This window comes from Lygodium microphyllum, chromosome 28, assembly GCF_053477565.2.
Source record: "Lygodium microphyllum isolate KBCC chromosome 28, Lygodium_microphyllum_v1.1.10, whole genome shotgun sequence".
NCBI classification, from domain to species: domain Eukaryota; kingdom Viridiplantae; phylum Streptophyta; class Polypodiopsida; order Schizaeales; family Lygodiaceae; genus Lygodium; species Lygodium microphyllum.
The window spans coordinates 67825088-67847700 of NC_141162.1; the positions used below are offsets into that span (position 1 = coordinate 67825088).

Here is a 22613-nt window from a genome sequence, read left to right on the forward strand (position 1 = left end):
GCACACTCGTCCCTTTTGCATCTGTTGAAGCCCTTGTATTTAGTTCATATATGACAGCATATAGCCACATTGTACTTTGTAATCTTGTTTTCCTGTACTTTTTTTCATAATTAATATAAATTACCCATTACGCGAAGAGAGAGTGTAACCGGCCTGTTCACTGGGAAGGGCGGTAGTGTACAACCAAAATATATATAAATGCTTTCACCCAATTCACAGTTGCCCACTTTACCTGAACTTAAAGACACAGAATCAAGAAGAAATACAGGAAGCTAGAATGCTCCTGTTGTGGCATAGACACCCTGTTGGCCCCTAAGTCAGGCGCCCCTTGCGGTATTTCTTTATTTTTAAAAAGAGAGAAAATACAATGGGCTGTCTTTCACCTATTCTGGGTGAAATTTGGCAGCATAACAGTACAATTACTGATCCAAAACAAGTTGACCAAGAGGGGAAACTCTACCCAAGTCTGAAACTTCTGGTTGGAGTGCAGAATTGACCATTTCAGCCCGCTGCAATTACTGGTTCAGACCTGTTTTGAAACCTGTTTTCAGCTCATACTGTTCCCTGTACTGTTCAGCCCACTGTAATTACTGGCTCAGACCTGTTCTGAAACCTGTTTTCAGCTCATACTGTTCCCTGTACTGTTCTCCAACATCTATGCCAAGTGCTCCTTGATTCTGGCATCAATTGGGCTCTGAAATAACCTCTGAACAGTCCAGAATCAGTGCTAATTTAGTGCTGTTTCGGACACTTGCTTAGTGAGGTTACCACCCTCACCTGTTCCTACTTGTGGGCAGCAAACAACTGCTCCTGTTCCTGGTGAAAGGAGGCTCTTGCCTCATGCAAAAACAACATATTCCCACACAACTGTACATAAATTAGCAGAAAGGCCCTCAACTGAAGCATATCCATAACTGTCAGGGGGAGAGAAAGAGAAAGTAGGGAGCAAGCTCAACCCTCTGTGCATCATAGACAAGGTAGGCCAGCTCTCAATAGCTTTCCATCTGCAGCTATCCATCTTCCCTTTCACAAATGAGCCCCCAATACCCAAAAAACTGCACGCCAGCCCCTCTTTAAAGAGGTAAGTGCACAAATTTGTGCCAAATGGCAGCATTGGAAGGTTTTTCCCGTTCTAGCCTTCTAGTCTAAAATTCTTCATCCTCGGTGCAAAATTTGACCTCGGCACAGACTAGAGGATTAATCCTCGTGCAAAAACGAAGATAATGACTCGAACAGATTCTGGGGTCCAAAAATAGTAACTCCCTAAATTTTAGGAGTTGCTTCCATTGCATCCCCACTAGTCTTCTGACCATCTTTGCAGACTATGGCTACATCCAAATTGTAATGTAGCTCAATTGAAAGTGAATTTCCACTGATGACCCCACATGGACTAATCTCTTGAAGATTTGTCCATCTTCACTTTGAACTAGTCTCTTCCAGGCTAGTTCTTTAACACACTTGTCCATATACACTTTCACAAGTCTCTTCCAGACTTGTCAATCTATAGTGCCATCAGTCTCTTCTAGACTTGTACTGTACCTTAACTGTCCAGTCTTGACTCACTAGACATTCTTGTCCGTTTCACATACTGGCCATGCAACTCAGGCGTTTAGATTTCAAGAGGGATCCTTCCAAAAAGAAAAACCAAATAAAGTATGTAATAAAGAAATCAACAAAAAGTTAATAGTTGTCACAGTCTTGTGAGAGAGAGAGAGAGAGAGAGAGAGAGAGAGAGAGAGAGAGAGAGAGAGAGAGAGAGAGCATGCAATGTACTTGTTTCTCTTTAATGTGTGCCTCTTTAAATTGGCATTGGATAGATGAATTAGGGTTCCCTTTAGGACTTCAAGAGCCAACTCACAATTACCTTTCCACTTCCTAGGATGGTGGATGCACCCCTTGATTCTCTGCACCTCTTGGTGGCTCTTTAGAGTTTTGTTCAGACTAAATTTACATAAGTGCTTTCATCAACTGTCTACCGCATAACTATGCTTACCATACTTAGGACTAAAGTTCAATTAAACCTGAATTAATATGACAAACCCTAACCACCCTTGCACATTCTCAATACCTCTCCCCCTCTCAAGGGTAGGTTGTGCTGATTGCTTACATGGGATGATAAAACAGTTCTGACCTTAATGCTGACCTAAGGCAATGGAATTGAACTCATTGCGTAATAGCTTCTATAGGGTCCAAAAAGATGGTGTCTAGAGTATCCCTTGCTCTAGATAGTAGGCCTCTTTTAAAAAACAATATTTTTGATGGAATAGAAGGGCTTTTTGAAGAGTATTAGATGTTGAGCTAAAAATGCATTAGCCTGACTTAAACAATCCCCAAACATACTTAATTAATAAAGAAAACCTTTTATTAAAAAAAAAACGTGATCCTAGAGAGTTACTGTGTGCCACATGCAAAACTCTAATTTGAGTGCCCCAAACTTTCTATAAATAGGCATGTAGGCCACCACTCTTCCTCAATCTCGTTTTTGTAGGTTTTAGGAGCTATAACTCTGCTACCCATACCCCATTCGTGGAGGACATTGCGATCATAGCTTCCACTAGCCACTTGTCATCATTCAACGCCTAATTCCAACCTTCTACACGCGGTTGTTGCTGTGTGACTAGGCTTAAGGAGCTGTTGCTTATTGTTGGGAGTTGTCGCCTATTGTTGGATGTTGTTGCTACCTGTTGTCTGCAGTCGCCAGGATTTTCTCTCCTCAGAATGCTGCGTTTGTAGTTTTTGGCTGCCACTTGACATCTCTGACATTTGCATTTGCATCTAACAGCTATCGCCTAGTTTTTCTCTCTCCTCAGGTACTTGCGTTTTTATTCTTTCTCTCTCCTGTAGTGTCGTCTGCATCAGATCTAGCCTTCCTTGGCTATGTTTGTTGGCGTTCGACACTCGAAGGTTGCCTTTGTTGCGATTCAGAATCCGTTTGGAGTATGACACACTCTACAACTCATAGCCTCTGTCTTGATCCCAGAGATACGAGAGTTTAAGGTTCAATATTCATTGCAGTGTGTGTTTGCTGCATGAGCACTGTATATTCATTATTCATTCACTTTATTATTAATTGTATTAACTTTCTCTAAGTTACCCTAACTCTAACCCTAATTGTGTTCTAAGTTTATTAATTTGTGCTTTGTCATATGATTGGTTTCATGTTTTTTGCGTTTAGAGCATCTCTTTACATGGTATTAGAGCTAGGTACTCTTTGAGAAACCTTGGTCTTTGATCAGAAAGCTCATTTGCGAAAGTAGCAACAACAGAAAGGTCAGATGGCTTCGAATACATTTACGACACTGCTCCAATCTCCACAGCCAAACATGGACAAAAACAATTAGGAGTGGGCCTTCTATCTTGCTACTGTCCGATCTTATATGGGCGGAGAACCATTGGACTACCATGGAGTCCACAGACCATATTAAATTTTTGCCGCTAAGTAAGATCTCATCCTTATGCATAGGGTTTAGTAGGAGGTTGAAGGTAAGTCCAAGTTTTCTCCTTTAGATTCGGTGCACAAAACTAATGATCTTACAGGACCTTCGGAATCTCCCAAAAGTGGAACTTGGCTCGGATTACATATTACTTCTCCAGTACATCTTTTCTCTAATGCCAGGTATAAACCTTATTATTTCAAATTCCATGCCAATTGATTATGTATTTTTGTTGGATTGGGAGATGCGCATTAAGAAGGGACTCTTCAAAATAAGCTTTGGTTTCTCAGTTATGAGGAAGATAGTTATTTCTTCATGAACTCAAAGCTAGGTAAGAAGTTAAAAGAAAAGCTTGTAAGTATTCCTACCCTTTCTTTTCCTTCAAATGATTTTATTTCTCATGGTCAATATGGAGTAACTGCATCTTCATCTAGTGCAGTTAATGGACAAAAGGAACCTGCGATGTTTTCCACAACAACATCCATTACAAATCCATTTGGGCTCCCACCTATTCCTCCCTTATCTTCAATTGCTCCTTCCTTTTCGCTTCCATTAAGTGCACCACATCATCTTGTTAGCAGATTAGTCAACTCAGGGTGAGTCTGTGCTGTAGGGGCTGTGGCAGTATTTTTGCTGGCATTTTCTAGTGCCCTTTTTAGGGCTAGGGAGCATTTAATGCTGGCCGACTGCATTTAATGCTCCCCCCATTTTATGCCTATATATTGCAGGGCTCCTACTCTTCTGTACTTCAGCCATCATTTGTGGATTCTTCTGAGGAGAGAGGAGCTGGTGCCAGGGTGCCCACACAGCGAGTGACTCACTGTTGTATATTGCTGCCTCGTGTTTGATATGGATTCCGTTTCCTGGGCATACATCTGAGTTCTCATCTGTATTTGTGTTTATTCTTTCTCTTGTCTTGTGTTTCAGCGGTTTATTTCAGCATGTTGTTTGGTCCAATTAGGCGACCAGTTTCACCTACGTTTTTTACTGCAGTTAACATCCGTACAGCCTGCGCCTTCATTTCAGCCTGCATTTTGGTATTTCTGCATCTCCTCCTAGTTAGGTGCTTCCATCATCACCGTTTTTTACTGTTTTTGACAGTTTTTGATTGATTTTTTGACTTTGTGCAGTAGATTTTGGCTTATTTTGATCAGATTTTGGGTTATACTGCATGTGAGCTCTTGCTTTTTGCAGTTTGTGCTCGTGGTTTGGCTGTGTTTCCTCTCCCAATCCCTTCTTTTCTCTACTTCTTTTCTGAATCCTCTCCAGATGGCTCCTCCATGCACATCCACTGATGACAAGCTCCATGGACCTAATTATTACACGTGGAGTGCGGTGATGAAGGCTTGGTTTATTCAAAAGTGGTTATGGTACGTGGTTAATGGAGCTGTGACACGTCCTCGACAACCTTCTCCAGTTCCATCTGGTTTTGATGAAGACAACCATGAGGAGGCTGTGTTTACATGGGATTCGGAGGATGCCCGCGCTTATTCAGCATTACTTAAATGTATTTCCAAAGAAGTCCTACCGGTGGTCACCTCTTGTATGATAGCTTCAGACGTATGGTCGAAGTTACAGTTGATGTACGAGGCTCCTTTCATCATGCGGGCCGTTACTCTCTATGGCCAACTCCAATAACTGAAGCTTGAATCCAAAGATACGATTCAATTCTTCCTCCTTTGTGTTATCGAACTCTAGGACCAGCTTCACACTATGCAATCTGCCCTATCAGAGACACATCTTGTTGGTATAGTACTCTACAAGCTTCCTCGGGAATTTGATGGAGTGGCGAATGCTTTACGGGCGCAGACATCTATGACTCCTGTCAGTTTTCTTCACATGTCCTCCATGCTACTTGAGCATGAGGCTACTTTGCGAGTATAGGGGAGGCTTCCGTCACATTATGGAGGTTCAGGTGAGGCTTTTGCAGCTTCAGAGAGGGGTTTAAAGATGAAGAAGTCGAAGGCCCAGCGTTATCACTGTGGCAAGAAAGGTCATTTAAGGAAGGATTGCAGAGAGTTAGCGGCTTCCAGGAAGAAAAAGGAGCAGAAGATGAAGCGGGATGCGGACTCCTCCGACGAGTCATCATCTGTCTCAGATTCTGATTCCGATCCTCCAGCCAAGGTGAAGTCGAAGGCATGGAAGGGATCCTCTTCTTTGGATCGTGGGAAGGGCTTAGTGGCCCCTTCCTCAACTGCTTTCTAGTGGTGGTGATGCGGACATCCCTCACGACTCTGCAGTGCCAGAGAGGAAGTGTGAGAGGGTGGTGAGATGGGGCAGCCGTGCCTCATCTATATGTCTATACAGATGCACAGGATCCAGAGAGGGACTTCCCTGACGCATCGACCGAAGTCTGACAGGTACAAATCCTGGAGCTAGGATTGACATCCAGGTTCATGTTGGGCTGGTTACTTGACAGAGAGCGGGAGGCTTTCGTTTGGAGCCCACATGAGGGGACACTTTGGCGGTTTTGGCCGAAGGCTGGGATTCCATGGTCACATGTTTAGAGACATGTTTGGTAGATTGATCTTGTATGTTCTGAGTGACATAGGTGACATAACATGGAGAGCTGCTATGATTCTTCTCTATTTTCAGGTGGTGCTGTTATGATCGACATCAATGTCAGATACTCTCTGAGGCCTCTTGGTGGTGGGCTGGCCACTCACTGCTTGGATATCCATGGTTCTTCTGGTGGTTCTATGTTATATAGTTTATGATTCCCCATCATTGTACTATTGTATTGTATCAGCTCACCCCTGATCTGAGAGGGGGTGTTAGCAAATTAGTCAGCTCAGGGTGAGTCTGTGCTGCAGGGGCTGTGGCAGTATTTTTTTTGGCATTTTCTAGTGCCCTTTTTAGGGCTAGAGAGCATTTAATGGTGGCCGACCAGCATTAAATGCTGGCCAACTGCATTTAATGCTCCCCCCATTTTATGCCTATGTATTGCCGGGCTCCTACTCCTCTTCTGTACTTCAGCCATCATTTGTGGATTCTTCTGAGGAGAGAGGAGCCGGTGCCAGGGTGTCCACACAGCCAGTGACTCACTGTTGTATACTGCTGTCTTGTGTTCGATATGGATTCCGTTTCCCGGGCATACATCTGAGTTCTCATCTATATTTGTGTTTATTCTTTCTCTTGTCTTGTGTTTCAGCAATTTATTTCAGCATGTTGTTTATGCTTCCATTGCTGCACCACTTCTGACACATCCACCACACCCCACACCGGGGGGTTTTGCACATTTAGGCACAGCCTGTAGGACTTCTACATACCCGTTTTCGAGTGGTATACCTGTGATGGAGGCTCGACCTCCCACACACATACTTTTGAGTTTTCCCCCTCAGGGCATTCTTCGAGTGTGGATCGTTTGGTATCGCAGTTTGCCTCTATGGTATTACCTAGTGGACCATTCGATCATTCTATACTATCTTATTTGACATTTGGACAAGGCTATGGTGTCCCAGTGTCTCTACCTACACATATCGTATCATATGGACCTATGTCCATTTTGGTACCTCCTTGTTGAACATCAACAGCCTATTTTTGCCTATCCATCTTTACCCTCTTCTCCTTATCCACCACCACCACTACCACTACCACCATCTTATCCTCCATCTTATTCTATCTATCCATCTTTCCAGACACCTCATAGTTCTAGTACCTCATCCGCCAAGCATGCATTTAATGACAAGACTCAATTCAATGGGTGTAACTATACCACTTGGTCAAATTTGATGAGGCATGTCTTAGAATCTCAGAACCTATGGGATTTAGTGCAGGGGTTAGAACCCCAACCTGATCCCTTCCTTGTTCCATATGAGGTCGTCCGCTCATGGAAGGCTTGTAATTCCTTTGCAATTGTCGAGCTTATGCAGGACTTGTTACCTGAGTTTCACTCTCAGCTTTAGCATTTTGACTTAGCATTCGAGCATTGGGCACACTTAATTGACTGCTATGCAGCTCGGGATAGGACCCATTGTATCAATTTGGATTATGAACTTCAAAATTTCAAAATCACCGACAAGGATGACTTGAAAGTCAAGTTGGCTAAGTATTGGTGTCTCCTTGCCGAGTTCTCAACCACTGGGGCTTCTAAGTTCTTTGACGATCATGTTACCTTGTTCCTTAACAAGCTGCCTAGAAAATATTTCCATTTTGTGCAACAGGTGATTTCATAGCATCATATGCCCACATTTTATGAGTTTGAGTGTTAGTTGTTGCGTTACGTACGGTTGTTTGATCAATTTCATAACACGTCCTTGATAGAGGGGGCTCTTGTTGCATCTTCTCAGAGGGGGCAATAGGGTAAGGGCACACAAAACTCAAATCAAAATAAAAATCAAAATCAAAATAAAAATCAAAATCAAAATAGGCCTAGTCCAATGAAAACTCAATCCACAGTAAAACTAGGATGAAGAATGCTCATGCAACATGTGCCACTTGGATAGTGTTTCTTGTGGGGAAATTGTTCACTTGCCCAAGCGCCCTAGTACAAAGAAGATGAAATCATGCAGTGCATAGGAGGAATGTCGGACTTTGTGTGGTGCTGAGAACCATAAGGATATGCCGGTACTCGATCTCAGGAGGTGGCTCCATGCTGACCAAGGGACATTGAAGATCCACCTTGTAGTCTGAGAATACCACCCGAAAGGAGACCTTTGAAGATGCTCAGGAGACTGGATGAGCTGTAGAATTCGAAACTCAACCTCGGGAGAGAAGCCACTAGCTCCATGACTCCATGCTGGAAGGAATACAAAGGCCTAGTCACGAAGTCGCTACTGAACACCTAAGGGCCATGATCTAGGTAGATTCTCTAGATCCTAGGTATGAGTAGAGGAAATGATTGCTCAAAGGAGAGCCACTCCTCGAAAGTGAAAGGTGGGGATGTGTGAAGAACTTCATGGTACATAGGGCCCCTCTCTGAATTGGGAGGAGTAGAAGTAAGAGTCCCCTTTGAAGCCGAAGAAGAAATGGAAGCCCCCTTTGAGGGGGAAGTAAGAAAATCCTGCTTTGAATCCCAGTCTGAGAGAGAAAGAGAATCCAACCACTCATGGTTCACGAAGTGCGAAGCATCAGATGACAAAGAATGTGTCGTTGGTCGTGCCGAAGAAGGTATTTGGGGCTCGGAAGAAGAAGCTAGAAAGCACCCAGAAGTGGCCTCTCGAACTTGCGTGAAAGAGGGTGGGGAAGGAGGCTCAGGATGAGGCAAGGGTGGAAAATAGTCATGGACTCTTAGTGGAGTAGACTGTGAAGTAGATGTGGGCCATGGAAGCCATTGTACCCAGAAGTAGGTGGGGGAAACCTTCGCATAGTAGGGCGGTCTCCAGGAGGGCTTATCGTCTCGTAAGGTCTTAGAGCCTTCGTGTGCTTAAAAGGACCTAGTGTGCATCAGTTGCGGCTTTATTGCCTTGAGCATAATACTTTGATAGCCGATGTAGAACGATCTCTGTGGCCCAGAAAGGAGAGGTGGCACAAGGAGTGCTAGGTGGGAGATGCATATACTCCCAGGGGGAGGGGGTGGGGAGCAAAGGTCAAAATCGATAGTCTTCGGGGGGATGACTGTTCGTGCCATAGTAGTAGCACCTAGTAGAAGGATAATTTGTCGGTGGAGACGCCATGGTACTGGTGTGGCAAACTAGAGAAGGGAGGGTGGGAGGGAGAAAAAGGATATCTTCCAATGTGCAGTGGAAATGATAGAGAAATCAAATGTTGATGCCGAACCCGCCACCGGTCTTTGTCTTCTTTGATGAGGAGGATCTTTGTGGCTCTCTGAGTACCTTTCGCTCTGATACCATGTCAAAAGATGACGCACCAGCGAGACAATAGGGTTGGCAGGGAGGAATACTGAGTGAAATCAGCAAACATGGAGAAGAGAAGGGAAGAGAGGAAAAACTCTAATGAATGGAATGATGAAGACTTGAATCATGGAGTGAATGTGATATAAGGGATCAAGGGTGCCGTAGCACAAGGAAGATGATGAAGACAGCCACGAACCACAATGTCCTCCTGAAGGAGTGTGAGGGCAGTGGAGAGACTAGAGAAAGGAGGTGACAGACTAAATGAATTAGCCGTAAGGAATGAATGAGAGAGTGGCCTATAAATAGGCACAATCAGTCTAGGATGGCGCCCCTTTTTGGAGCTGCAAACCCTAAACTCAAAACACAGAAACACAAAAACGCAAACTGCAGGTGAAGGATTTCTCAACAGAATGCATCTAAAAAGAATAGGTATTGTCAACATTGTCAAAAGGCTAGCCATTATGACAACGAGTGTCGATCTAAGGCAAGAGGCACACAACCGAAATCCAAGAATTAGACCCTCGTACCTGAGTTGGATAACCCCCGACAAGGGAAGCAAGGTATTGGCAATCCTCAGCAGGGGCAGTGGAGAGGCGAGACCCACACTGCCATCGGTTTGTCATCACATTCGGCGAACTACTCAACTCCAGAGGGTTTGTCTGATTGGTTTGTAGAGGCCCATATTGTCTCCTTAGTGACATCAGATGCGAGTCTCGTTCACATGTGCGAGTTGCCTCTTGATGAGGTGCTTGCAAAGGCCCACTTGTCACAACCGAGCTCATCGATATTTGTTTGGCTTGTGGATAGTGGAGCTACCTATCACACGACTCCTAGAGCGGACATTATTATTTTCTGAGCCCTTGTAGTGCTGAGAGTGTCTACGTAGGAAATAACTCCTCGGTTACGATTCAGGCCTAGGGTCACGTTAGTTTTCCCATTGACCTGGGTCCAGATCTTGCTTTGTTGGATAATATCTATCATGTCTCCTAGCTTGGGGTGAACTTGTTGTCCTTTCAACAGCTTTGTTAGTTGGGGTGAGCAATTTTCTTTACAACGACCACAGTCGAGGTTTTAGACTCTCAAATTGGTTTAGTGATTGTTGGCGGCAAGGTATAGCCTAATGGCCTTTACCACATGACCCATTTTCTCACAGAGCCAATTGCCGATGATTCGGAGTTTCATCGCTTTCAGGCTTTGGCTACTACATGAGACTCTACAGACTCAGAGCGTCTTTGGCATTTTTGCTTAGGACATCTTGGCTACGACTCTCTTTATGAGCTGTCATGTCAGGGGATGGTTAAGGGCCTTCCATGGCTAAAACTATCTCGAGAGGTCTGTAAAGCTTGGCAACTAGGTAAGCAACATCGTACACCCTTTCCTTAGCAGTCTATCACTTGAGTTGCTGAACCCCTTAGGCTCATTCATGTTGATCTTTGTGGTGGTTTAGTGATTGTTGGCGGCAAGGTATAGCCTAATGGCCTTTACCACATGACCCATTTTCTCACAGAGCCAATTGCCGATGATTCGGAGTTTCATCGCTTTCAGGCTTTGGCTACTACATGAGACTCTACAGACTCAGAGCGTCTTTGGCATTTTTGCTTAGGACATCTTGGCTACGACTCTCTTTATGAGCTGTCATGTCAGGGGATGGTTAAGGGCCTTCCATGGCTAAAACTATCTCGAGAGGTCTGTAAAGCTTGGCAACTAGGTAAGCAACATCGTACACCCTTTCCTTAGCAGTCTATCACTTGAGTTGCTGAACCCCTTAGGCTCATTCATGTTGATCTTTGTGGTTCCACATCCACTGCTGCTCTCATAGCAGCTAAGAAACATGTTTCTTTGAATTTGAAACTTACGAAACGTTTCTAAGAGTAAAAAACGTGGGCATTTTTAAAAAAAATTATTTTTTTGGTGAGTTGAAACCCAAAACATGGTTTTTTTGACAAAAACTATTGGGCAAAGTTAAACATGATGATGATGATGATGTTAAACATGATGGTTCTTCATATCAATGCAGCCAAATCCTCCCTCATTAGCCATATTGAATTAGAGTTGCAGTATTTACAATGATAAGGTACGTTGATTCCCCGTGGCAATGTTATGAGGTATTTGGGCTACCCCTTTGGCATCAATATTCAGCCCAAGCAATTGTTGCAATGGATTTTCCACGAATTGGATGCCAAGTTTCTTTATTGGAAACTGTTGGCATGGCCTTTTCATGTCTATCTTGAAGTGGTACAGTCCATCGTGCTCCCAACAGAGACTTATTTCTTACCAGCTTTGGACTATCTCTACCTTGAAGGTTCTTATTGGCCACATTTATTCTATTTCTTGCCAGCTTCGGACTATCTCTACCTTGAAGGTTCTTATTGGCCACATTTATTTTATGCTAAAGAAAAGGGACACTTTGTATGTTGGTATCTCGTGGATCTCTTGGAGCCATGCTTGCACTCCTAAAAGTATTGGTAGTGGTGCTATTTTGGATGTGCACACTCACATGGTTGCTCTTCAATGGTCTCTCTTTCATGCCATGCGCATGGATTGTCACCCCTTGGGTCTTTGTTGGCCATTTCTTTTTGGAAGAGCGGGATGTGATTCATGATAACATGACCATTCGGGGTTCTTGGTGGCATGTTCTTAATGCTGATGCCCCCTTTTCCTCATCGTCCTTTTACGTGGTGACTCAGCTGGTTTTCTCATGGGAGTTTGTTTTTCAAAAAGTTCTTTGGCATTTTGTGGAGGATCGCTTGGTCGTTAGCTCTTTTCAGATGGAATTGGTGGCAGTGTCCAAGTTGCTTTTGTGGCATGGAAAACAAGAGGATCATCTAAAATTAATTGTATTGCATGACTAGGCTTATCTTCTATTTCTGATGCCATTCTGGTGAGTCATAAGGGGTTGATGTCTTTTTGTAGTACCAGGAGGCTTTTTGGAATCCCTCACGGATATAAGGACTTGTGGACCAGCTTTTGACAGTACTGCAGCCTAGGGAGCCCTTCCTTGCCCTTGACTCTGATTGTTTATGGTAGGATTGAGATCTTGCAGGTTGACTCCATCTTGAAACAGTCTTCGGCTAATGAAGTGTACCACCTTATGTTTAAGGACCACCATTGGCTGGTCAACATGGCCAATATTTCTTGGGGTTTGCATAAATCTCAAACTTGGTGGAAAATGACTATCATGGAGGGTCACTAGGATAGCCACTTGATTACACACACACACACACACACACACACAAAGATATATTAAGGTCTACTAAAGACCAAATCGGCCTATGAGACATATGCATGCACAAAGGAATATCCTCATCATATCATGAAAGTGAAAAGTGAGAATGAAAATCCTATCTAAATGTGCAATAAGTGTAGACATCATAATTTGGGCAAGCCCTCAATGGATACAGCTATGTCCATCTGGACATATGAGGCTATATGCATGTGAGATGCAATGGTGCCATGCAAATCTAACACCATCCAGTGAGTATAGGGGGATGTAAAATGCAATAGCTAGGTGGGTGCTCGTGGAACAAGCTCCTGAGAGGCTCCTGGAGGCAAGTGCTGGCTCGGTAGGCTAGGTATGTCTCATGATGTTGTGAAATCTGGTAGACCTCTCGCTGGTGGGAGTATGGCCTCCTCCTGCTAAATACACTAGGTCGTCATCCGGCCCTAATCTGGAGTGCTCTCTGTAGCGACAGCCCTCTTGGTCTCCTTGTTCTTGGATCTGTATGTTCCCTAACAGGTGCAGCTCCCTGATAGAACTCTGTCAAGATCGTCTGTCGTGCTCTATCCTCTGTACCTACTGCCAGATGGGATGCTCTGACTCTTTGGATCTCCAATATGTATTGCCCCAAATATCTACGATCTGATGTACTGATCTTGAATCGTATAGTGTGCTGCCCCTGAAACAGTGTACGATACTTCTCGTATTTGGGCATAGGCACTACACCCACATAGTAAGTGCTCTGCTGTCTCCACCTCCCCATGGTATAGTCGACAGATCCTCTCCTCCCTGGGTACTTGTGAGGCCGTCCTTGTCTCATCTCTAGCTGGTGTGACGACACTCTGAGCTGGCCTATTGCAACTTGCATGGCATGTGGCATGTGGCCATCCATTTACAATGGTCTAGTGATCAACCCATCCTCAGTGAAGCTCATGAAAAGGTCTCTATAGTGCTGCATCTTTGTGGGAAGAGAGGCCTGGGGTGCCACCTATGTGCTGTGTGTGGCTGACACAAGTCCTGCATGATGATCATCTTCCTCTCTATCCATGAGAGCTAGACAAAAGGTGAATCTGGGTCATATTAGAAGGGAGGGTGGCTCGTCATGTCGATGTCATACCTAGCCAATAGCTGCTCCACCTGGAAGTACCATGAGCTCTCACATCCCTCATGGGCCACCTATCTAAACTCTAGAGTCCTTCAGTACCTTCCATGGTAACTTGTTAGATGTCTTGTCCCATACTTGCTGTTTAAAAGTGATGATCTGGAAAAGCGCCTTTGTCTCCATGGGTGTCACAACAAACTCTGCTCTAAGTATCTCGTGGGTTATGAGGATTTGTTGTGTATCATGTGTGACAACAAAATAATCTGAGGTTGCTCTATCTGTGTCCAAACTGATGTGGCTAGTCCAGGGGCCCAAACATTTGCTGAATACATGAGAGCAGGAGTGACCATGGTGTTGAATGGCTACTGCTGGTATATGGCTCCTGCAAGTATGTCTGGTGGCACTGTCTCTCTAGGAGCGGCAATGACGCATATCCCTTCATGAGACGATCTTGTGTCACTTGTGCCATGGAAAAGCGGCCTAATGTGGCAGTAAAAGTGACTCCAAAGTAAAGATATGAGCTCACCACCTCTACTGGCGGCCCATCTAAAGTGAAGGATGATCCCCTACAGACCTGGGCTGATGTGTGAAAACCAAGGATCTTGGTTTTCCCGGTTAACTGACAATCCTCTATCTAGGCAAAAGCAGTGGAGGGCTTCAAGCTGTTTCTGAAATCAAAACAATATCATCAGCATACAACATAATGTGGATATGAATACCTGCCAAGTTGAAGCCAACTCCTCCTCCTTTGGTTATGTAGTTCGTGATGCCATCAATGTATAGCCCAAATAAGGTGGGTGATAATGGGCAGCCCTGCTTCACTCCGATGGTGCTAGAAATTTCTCTAGATATTCCTCTAGGGCATCTGACTCGTCTAACTTCCCACTTATATAGTGCATATGTGCCCCGTATCATGTCTGATGGCACCCCCAGAGTCAACAGATGCTGCAGTAATCTGTCCCTTGGCACTGCATCAAAAGCTTTGCGGAAGACCACAAAGCAGCAATTCAGTCTCTGTCTCCTGATCTGGGCCTGCTTAATCATGGATCTCATGGTGAAAATATGGTCCATCGTGGAGAAGCCCTGTTTGAAACCTGCCTGTCCTGCTCCCCACATGGACTTTCACTCCACATAGGTGCTCAACTCCACCTCCACCACTGCTCCATATAACTTGGCCAGCAAATGACCAATCATGATGGTCTGATAGTTCCCCGGATCAAAAAGGTCCCCAGCCTTATGGATAGGCACAATGGTGTGCACAGTCCACTCATTTGGGAATCCTTCTACCAAAGCCCTATTGAATACATGAGCAATGAATGGTGCAGGAACCTCTGCTGCATAAATGAGATGCTCCACCTATGTATCTGTGTGATTGGGAGCCCATCCATGCTGTAGCCTCCTAATAGTCCACTCCATCATGCCACTCAGGAAGGTTGGTGATGTGCGCGTGGCTTTGCTGGCTGTGGTATGGGAGGTTGGTGTGGTACATCATGTAAGAACTTTGCATAAGCTTGCCATATTCGTGGGTCCTCAATGGGCGTTTGTCGCCTAGGCTCCCTAAAGCTCCTCCATGCTGTAGCCACATCTTTGCTCTAGAATAGTAGGGGAAGGTCCTAGTAATGTGTGTCCTCGTACTCTCCTCATTTCTGGTGAGTAAAGCGATGCCGCTCTCTTTGGGCCTTCCTCTCTATGATTTGCTCGAGTGCAATCTGTGTCCAAAGCTGTTTGTACTGTGCTCTACACTCCTCATCATACCAAGTGTTTGGAGGGTTGATCCTAGACCCTGTACTGTGTGTGACCTATATGCAATGGGGGAAGCTCATGGTGGTTGGCGAGTGTAGGACTGAGGTAAGCTATGTGTTGAGTGTGGCTAGGGATGCTGACGGGTCCAGTTGAAGCAATCCCTTTATACATGGTGTGCATAGATGTTGGCAAGCTCACGTGTGAAGTAGAAAGTGGTATGAGGTGGCTATGGTGGGGTGTCTGGCTGCTGTGTAGGTGGAGGTTAGTGTGATGGTGAGGTGTGTGTGGTCTGCTCCTATGGGCCTCATAGGTATATCAAATGAGGAGACCCTCTCCATGAAAGGAATGGATCCCAATGTGTAGTCCACCGTGCTGGATCCTATGGGCTGGAAACATGTCAATGCTCTTGGTGAAGGCCATCTCTCCACCCCATCATAAATAATGAGGTGATGTTGTGCTCCCAACTCCAGCAAATGTCGTCCATACCTTGTGCTATGTGGGCCTTGACCCCCCAATCCTCCATTGTCCTCCTCACCCTCTGCTCTCTATCGGGTCCAGTGTGTGAAGTATCTTTGACCCTTCAAAATCATACATCTTGCATTGGTGATCTTGAGGTAGAGCATTGAAGTCCCCCACTTAGAGGACCTCCCTTAGGCTCGAGAAGTGTATAGTCTTCTCAAAGAGATCCAAAACCGGTGACTGTGACCTCCTTTCCTCCTCTACCATCTCCTGTTCCCATTCATCTCCTTGTTCCTTCCTCCCTCCTCTCCCAGTGAATTTGGACCCCTTTGGTGGGAAGTAGCATAGTGCAATGTATATGTATTGTCTTGGTGATAGCTCCACCGGAATCCACATGTATTGTGCCTCCACATCCCGCGACATGATGGAGACTCCCTCGTAACTCCTGTTGGAAGAGCACTGCCACCCCACCCGATCCATGTGTCATGCTCTACTGGGTAGTGCCCTCCCAATAGGCCGAATCCCAAGTGTATCTCCTAATCTGAGGGGAGTTTTTTCTCCTGGCCCTGGTGCATCTCAGTAAGTAGAATCATGTCTTTGTCTATCATAACCTCCTCCTGTCTCCCTGGGTGTGACTTTGGAGGCGAAAGTTGACCTATAGGACAAATTAGGTAGCTCACTACATTCCATTTTGGGTATCAGTACCATATAGGCACATAAAAAAAAGGAAAAAGAAATAAACTTTGAGCTTTAATGACTCATAAGAGTGTTAATTACAATTTTGGATTCCATTGCAGATGTAAAGGATGACTAAATTTTTATTACAGGGACTAAATTTTTATTACAGGGCACATTCACTTTTGGGGAGGTGAGAAAGAAAGAAAGATGTATTTATGTCTCCAAAAAGCCAAAGCGGCCTATGAGACAAAGAAATGAGTACATCGGACCATGTCATCTTGACCACAAAACAATAATGAAAACGAAAATGACAAACTACGACCATTACAAGTATACTCTACCATCACGTACAAAATGATCTCTTGATGATCCTTTGCCTAACGTGTAGAATTACACCCTGATCAATATGATTCTCTAGAAACTGTGTACCCTCTTGAGGCAAGAATGTCTGTCATGGGGTGGTCCAAGACATCAAGTCCACCAAGGGGAGGTACTCATCTCTGATGGCGAGTAATGATGACTCAAATTGTCTAGAGGTAAGGATGTTGGGTGCAACGATGGGGTGGTGGGTGCCGTGCTCTACGGAGTGTGGTTGCCTAGTCTGCTGTGACCCCCCTGACTTGTGGATGGTATGGTGACACTGCTGTAATGGTAGCATATAGTGGGCTAGCTCTGGAGCTAGTACTGAAACTCTGTAAGAACCCATCGACTCGGTGACTTTGCCTCTGTTTTGTCTTGCTCCTTGAAAGCTTCTCTCTGTAAGCCCGGATCTCAAATAAGAACAGTCCTAGGCATTTCTGATCCTCGTACTCCATCACCCTCCGGAGAGGTCCAATCCCCTCCTGAAAAAGGCAATGAAATCTTCCTCTAATATCATGATATACAATACATCTACAAATAAACTGCTTCTCAGACTTGAAACCCTTGGTGGCATAACTGGCAGATGCATGCATTCTCTCTCTCTCTCTCTCTCTCTCTCTCTCTCCTTTGGCCCGCTGCAGTCTGATCATGATTGCTTGTCCCACTGGCTGTCTGATTCAGCCAGTCACACTCCTCTCACCTGATGTGGTAGCAGATCTGCTTAGGTCCTCACATGCGCTTTAGTAAGGATGCTATCTGCAAGTGTCTAGAATATGGATCCCAACCAGTATCTTGTGTCCAGCTTTAAATAGCCAGATGAAACTCTCATACTCTTCCTGCAAGGTTGAATTCCTTGTTTGTCGCAGGGTTTCTTTGTGAGTACTTGCAACTAAGTTGTGTGCTTGATGAGTTCTATGTGTGGACTCGGGTGGGTGCTTTGTTTTGTTGAAGCTCTAGGATTTATCAATATCCCTCTCCTTTTTCAAATTTATCCCTTCTCAAAGTTTTCTCTCTCTGAAGTTTCTTGTGATTGCCACCACAAGTTGTTGGTTCAATGTGTGAACCTTATTTTTGATCTTCCACAAGTGTGATTTGTTGCAGCTTGATTGTCCTTGTCCTTTCTTTGTTCACTGCCAGTTGTATGCACATATGTTCCTCAACCAATCTTGTAGTTTCCCTTGGCAATTTTGAATCTCTATTTGCTTTGCACGTGTTGATGAGGTGGGCCAGAACGCTAGTGGGTATTGTACGAACTTGAAATAGTTTACACAGTAGCATTTTGTATATGCTGCTCTGACAAGTCGGGTTGATAAATGTATATCCTCTGTTTGCCTTACCCTCTTAAAAATCATGCCATGTTCTTTTCTTTTCGGTGTTGTTGGGGGGGGGGGAGTTATTCAAATGCAAATGAGTCAATCAGATCTTGCAAGCATGATATGCATGCAGATCCTCTGTTCTTTTCTGGCTGTGATATTGGATGTGGCTTTTTTGGCAGACCATTGCCTTCAAAGGGTGTTGAATTTCTTCATTGTGCGTTAAAGTAGATGTAGTATCCTGTATGAGACATTTTGTCCTTGGTTTGCAGCTTGGAACAGTGCATCTTTGCAGAAGTGTAATAAGAAGCATCGAAACAGCTCGTGTCTTTGATTTTGAAGAGTTCCCAACAAGAGATAAGGTGTAAAACTGTGTGAATTTATCAACTTAAAAGGTCCTTGGTTTGCAGCTTTAGTAAGGATGCTATCTGCAAGTGTCTAGAATATGGATCCCAACCAGTATCTTGTGTCCAGCTTTAAATAGCCAGATGAAACTCTCATACTCTTCCTGCAAGGTTGAATTCCTTGTTTGTCGCAGGGTTTCTTTGTGAGTACTTGCAACTAAGTTGTGTGCTTGATGAGTTCTATGTGTGGACTCGGGTGGGTGCTTTGTTTTGTTGAAGCTCTAGGATTTATCAATATCCCTCTCCTTTTTCAAATTTATCCCTTCTCAAAGTTTTCTCTCTCTGAAGTTTCTTGTGATTGCCACCACAAGTTGTTGGTTCAATGTGTGAACCTTATTTTTGATCTTCCACAAGTGTGATTTGTTGCAGCTTGATTGTCCTTGTCCTTTCTTTGTTCACTGCCAGTTGTATGCACATATGTTCCTCAACCAATCTTGTAGTTTCCCTTGGCAATTTTGAATCTCTATTTGCTTTGCACGTGTTGATGAGGTGGGCCAGAACGCTAGTGGGTATTGTACGAACTTGAAATAGTTTACACAGTAGCATTTTGTATATGCTGCTCTGACAAGTCGGGTTGATAAATGTATATCCTCTGTTTGCCTTACCCTCTTAAAAATCATGCCATGTTCTTTTCTTTTCGGTGTTGTTGGGGGGGGGGGAGTTATTCAAATGCAAATGAGTCAATCAGATCTTGCAAGCATGATATGCATGCAGATCCTCTGTTCTTTTCTGGCTGTGATATTGGATGTGGCTTTTTTGGCAGACCATTGCCTTCAAAGGGTGTTGAATTTCTTCATTGTGCGTTAAAGTAGATGTAGTATCCTGTATGAGACATTTTGTCCTTGGTTTGCAGCTTGGAACAGTGCATCTTTGCAGAAGTGTAATAAGAAGCATCGAAACAGCTCGTGTCTTTGATTTTGAAGAGTTCCCAACAAGAGATAAGGTGTAAAACTGTGTGAATTTATCAACTTAAAAGGTCCTTGGTTTGCAGCTTTAGTAAGGATGCTATCTGCAAGTGTCTAGAATATGGATCCCAACCAGTATCTTGTGTCCAGCTTTAAATAGCCAGATGAAACTCTCATACTCTTCCTGCAAGGTTGAATTCCTTGTTTGTCGCAGGGTTTCTTTGTGAGTACTTGCAACTAAGTTGTGTGCTTGATGAGTTCTATGTGTGGACTCGGGTGGGTGCTTTGTTTTGTTGAAGCTCTAGGATTTATCAATATCCCTCTCCTTTTTCAAATTTATCCCTTCTCAAAGTTTTCTCTCTCTGAAGTTTCTTGTGATTGCCACCACAAGTTGTTGGTTCAATGTGTGAACCTTATTTTTGATCTTCCACAAGTGTGATTTGTTGCAGCTTGATTGTCCTTGTCCTTTCTTTGTTCACTGCCAGTTGTATGCACATATGTTCCTCAACCAATCTTGTAGTTTCCCTTGGCAATTTTGAATCTCTATTTGCTTTGCACGTGTTGATGAGGTGGGCCAGAACGCTAGTGGGTATTGTACGAACTTGAAATAGTTTGCACAGTAGCATTTTGTATATGCTGCTCTGACAAGTCGGGTTGATAAATGTATATCCTCTGTTTGCCTTACCCTCTTAAAAATCATGCCATGTTCTTTTCTTTTCGGTGTTGTTGGGGGGGGGGGAGTTATTCAAATGCAAATGAGTCAATCAGATCTTGCAAGCACGATATGCATGCAGATCCTCTGTTCTTTTCTGGCTGTGATATTGGATGTGGCTTTTTTGGCAGACCATTGCCTTCAAAGGGTGTTGAATTTCTTCATTGTGCGTTAAAGTAGATGTAGTATCCTGTATGAGACATTTTGTCCTTGGTTTGCAGCTTGGAACAGTGCATCTTTGCAGAAGTGTAATAAGAAGCATCGAAACAGCTCGTGTCTTTGATTTTGAAGAGTTCCCAACAAGAGATAAGGTGTAAAACTGTGTGAATTTATCAACTTAAAAGATCCTGGAGGGTTAAATACTGTGTGACATTTTGGTAGATCTTTTGACACTAGGTGACGTACAATTATTACACAGGGCGTCTGGAGGTTTTCAATGATAATTTCCAGACTGTAAGTAAGACTATTCTGCTCCCTTTTATTTTGGGTTAAATGAAATAGGGATCCACGTGCTGTCAGATGGAAATCTGGTTGGCTGAGTAGCAATGACTTTAAAAAATGTGTATGAATCATGTTATGCATAAGATATCTACTTGAGTTATTTTATGAGTTTTGTTCTTTTTACACTATTTACACATATTCATCCCCCTTGTAAACTGGTAGATTATAACGTCTACTAGAGAGCTATATGAGGTAAAATGGCATTGTTCGTGAGATTATGTTTGCAATCAAGAAACCTTTGTATCCAATACTTAGATACCTCTCTCCATCTCATAGACTCCAACTGAGCTGGGTATCACGGTCCAAGTACCAATGTCAGAAATGCATATTGAAGGATAAATAAGAATAAGGGCAACCTAGCCCAAGAATATAGCCAAAGTCTTGTCAGTGAAGGAATTACAATGGTTCTTGACATCTGCTTTCACGAAAGAGACCATTTATTTGTGTGGATTTTGGGAACTAGACCATTCCAAGAGGGTCAGGCAACTAGAGACTTGGATGAGGGCCTTCAGGACATTAGCTCCTTTAGAGAGAAGGCCTTGAGGAGGAGACAAGGCCTTCGATAGAGAGAAAGGACAGCCAGAGCATCATTGGCAACACATCAGAGGGAGGAGAGACTTCTAGGGTGCAGATGGGTGGCTGAGAGGATGCACGCTGCTGAAGTAGAGATAGATGAGATGGAGGCGGCTAGACCTGAATATAGATATCACATGAGAGCTTCCTCTTGGATACATGAAGGAGACACATTTAATAGAGACTTTTGTACTCAGGGCCCAGGCACTATAGACAATGAGTGATGAGGCTTGGGAGAGTAGATGGATCCATAGCTTAGGGCCCTCCAAATGCTTTGATAATCTCATGTGGTACAAAGGGCTTACTTCGAATCATCCATGAAATCATCAATACTAGGGGTCTCTCCAGTTGCTTTCACCCCTCATATATCTTCTCGCTCTTAGGTAGTGGGTGATTTTATGTGGCTCTCCTTGTGCAGCAGAGGCTCGATCCCCATATTGGGGCCCCATACAAAAGTGCTAGTGTGACCAAAGTGTCGAAGGACTAGAGTTTCATTTGAGGCTTCTGAAATTGTATGCATGTGCATTGGCTCTCCATCGACCCTAGAGCCGCATAGCCTCGTGTCAATCGATCCTTTGCTGCTCTCCTCAAAGTGAATCTTGGCCTTGAAAATGTAATCCCCAAGTAAACATATATGTGGACCACCTCCACTATCTCCTCTCCATATGTGAAATGGGGTATTGATCACGAAATTGACTAGGAGGAATCGTTAAACACTGTAACCTCGGTTTTCCCAAGGTTCACTGTGAGATCCTTGTCTTGAAAGAAGGCTTGTAGTACATCTAGGTAGTGTTGTAACCCCTTACGTGTGTTGGAGAAGAAGACTATGTCATTGGGATACAATAATATGGGTATTTGTGCCTATCCCCCCAAGAAAAAAATGCCAACTCCCTCCCCTCCAAGTCCATCAATGTAGTCTAATATCTCATCAATATAAAGGCCGAATAGAGTAGGTGAGAGTGGGCATTCGTTTTCACTCCAATGGTGTTGGTGATCTCCTTCAATAGCCCTCTTGGTGCTCGTACATGTCCTATAGCAGACACGTACAATGCTAGTATCCCCCATCTTATCTCCATCGAGACCTCTAGCTCTTGCTAGTATCCACCATCTCGTCACCATTGGGACCTCCAGCTCGTGTAGTCTTTGCATAAGCCTAGCATGTATTACTGTGTCAAAGGGCTTATGGAAATCCACAAAGTAGCAGTAGACCTGCCTCCTCTATTCCATGCTCTCCTCGATGATGGTTCAAAGTATGAGGATATGATCAAGAGTGGAGTAGCCTCACCTAACCGTACCTGTCCACACGATTGATGCTGGTGCTTCTTTGCCCATTTGCTTAGCTCATGCTCTAGTATCGATCCATAAAGCTTGGCTAGCATGTGGCCAACCGTGACCGTTCTATAGTTTGTGGGAACCA

The 22613-nt window shown here is 44.1% G+C and overlaps 1 protein-coding gene across 3 annotated transcripts in view; it reads left to right on the forward strand.

The window, feature by feature from the left end:
* EER5 (proteasome family protein) overlaps positions 1-22613 on the forward strand; it is a 114720-nt gene that overhangs the window by 33777 nt on the left and 58330 nt on the right. The window contains exons 6-7 of one of the 3 annotated variants that reach the window (XM_087670589.1): positions 18374-18463; positions 20519-20575. The exons of 1 other annotated variant lie outside the window; for it this stretch is intronic. In XM_087670589.1, the coding sequence (XP_087526715.1) occupies positions 18374-18463; positions 20519-20575 (147 nt within the window). The remainder of the gene's footprint in view (positions 1-18373; positions 18464-20518; positions 20576-22613) is intronic. One more of the 3 variants, XM_087670586.1, reaches the window with a different exon arrangement.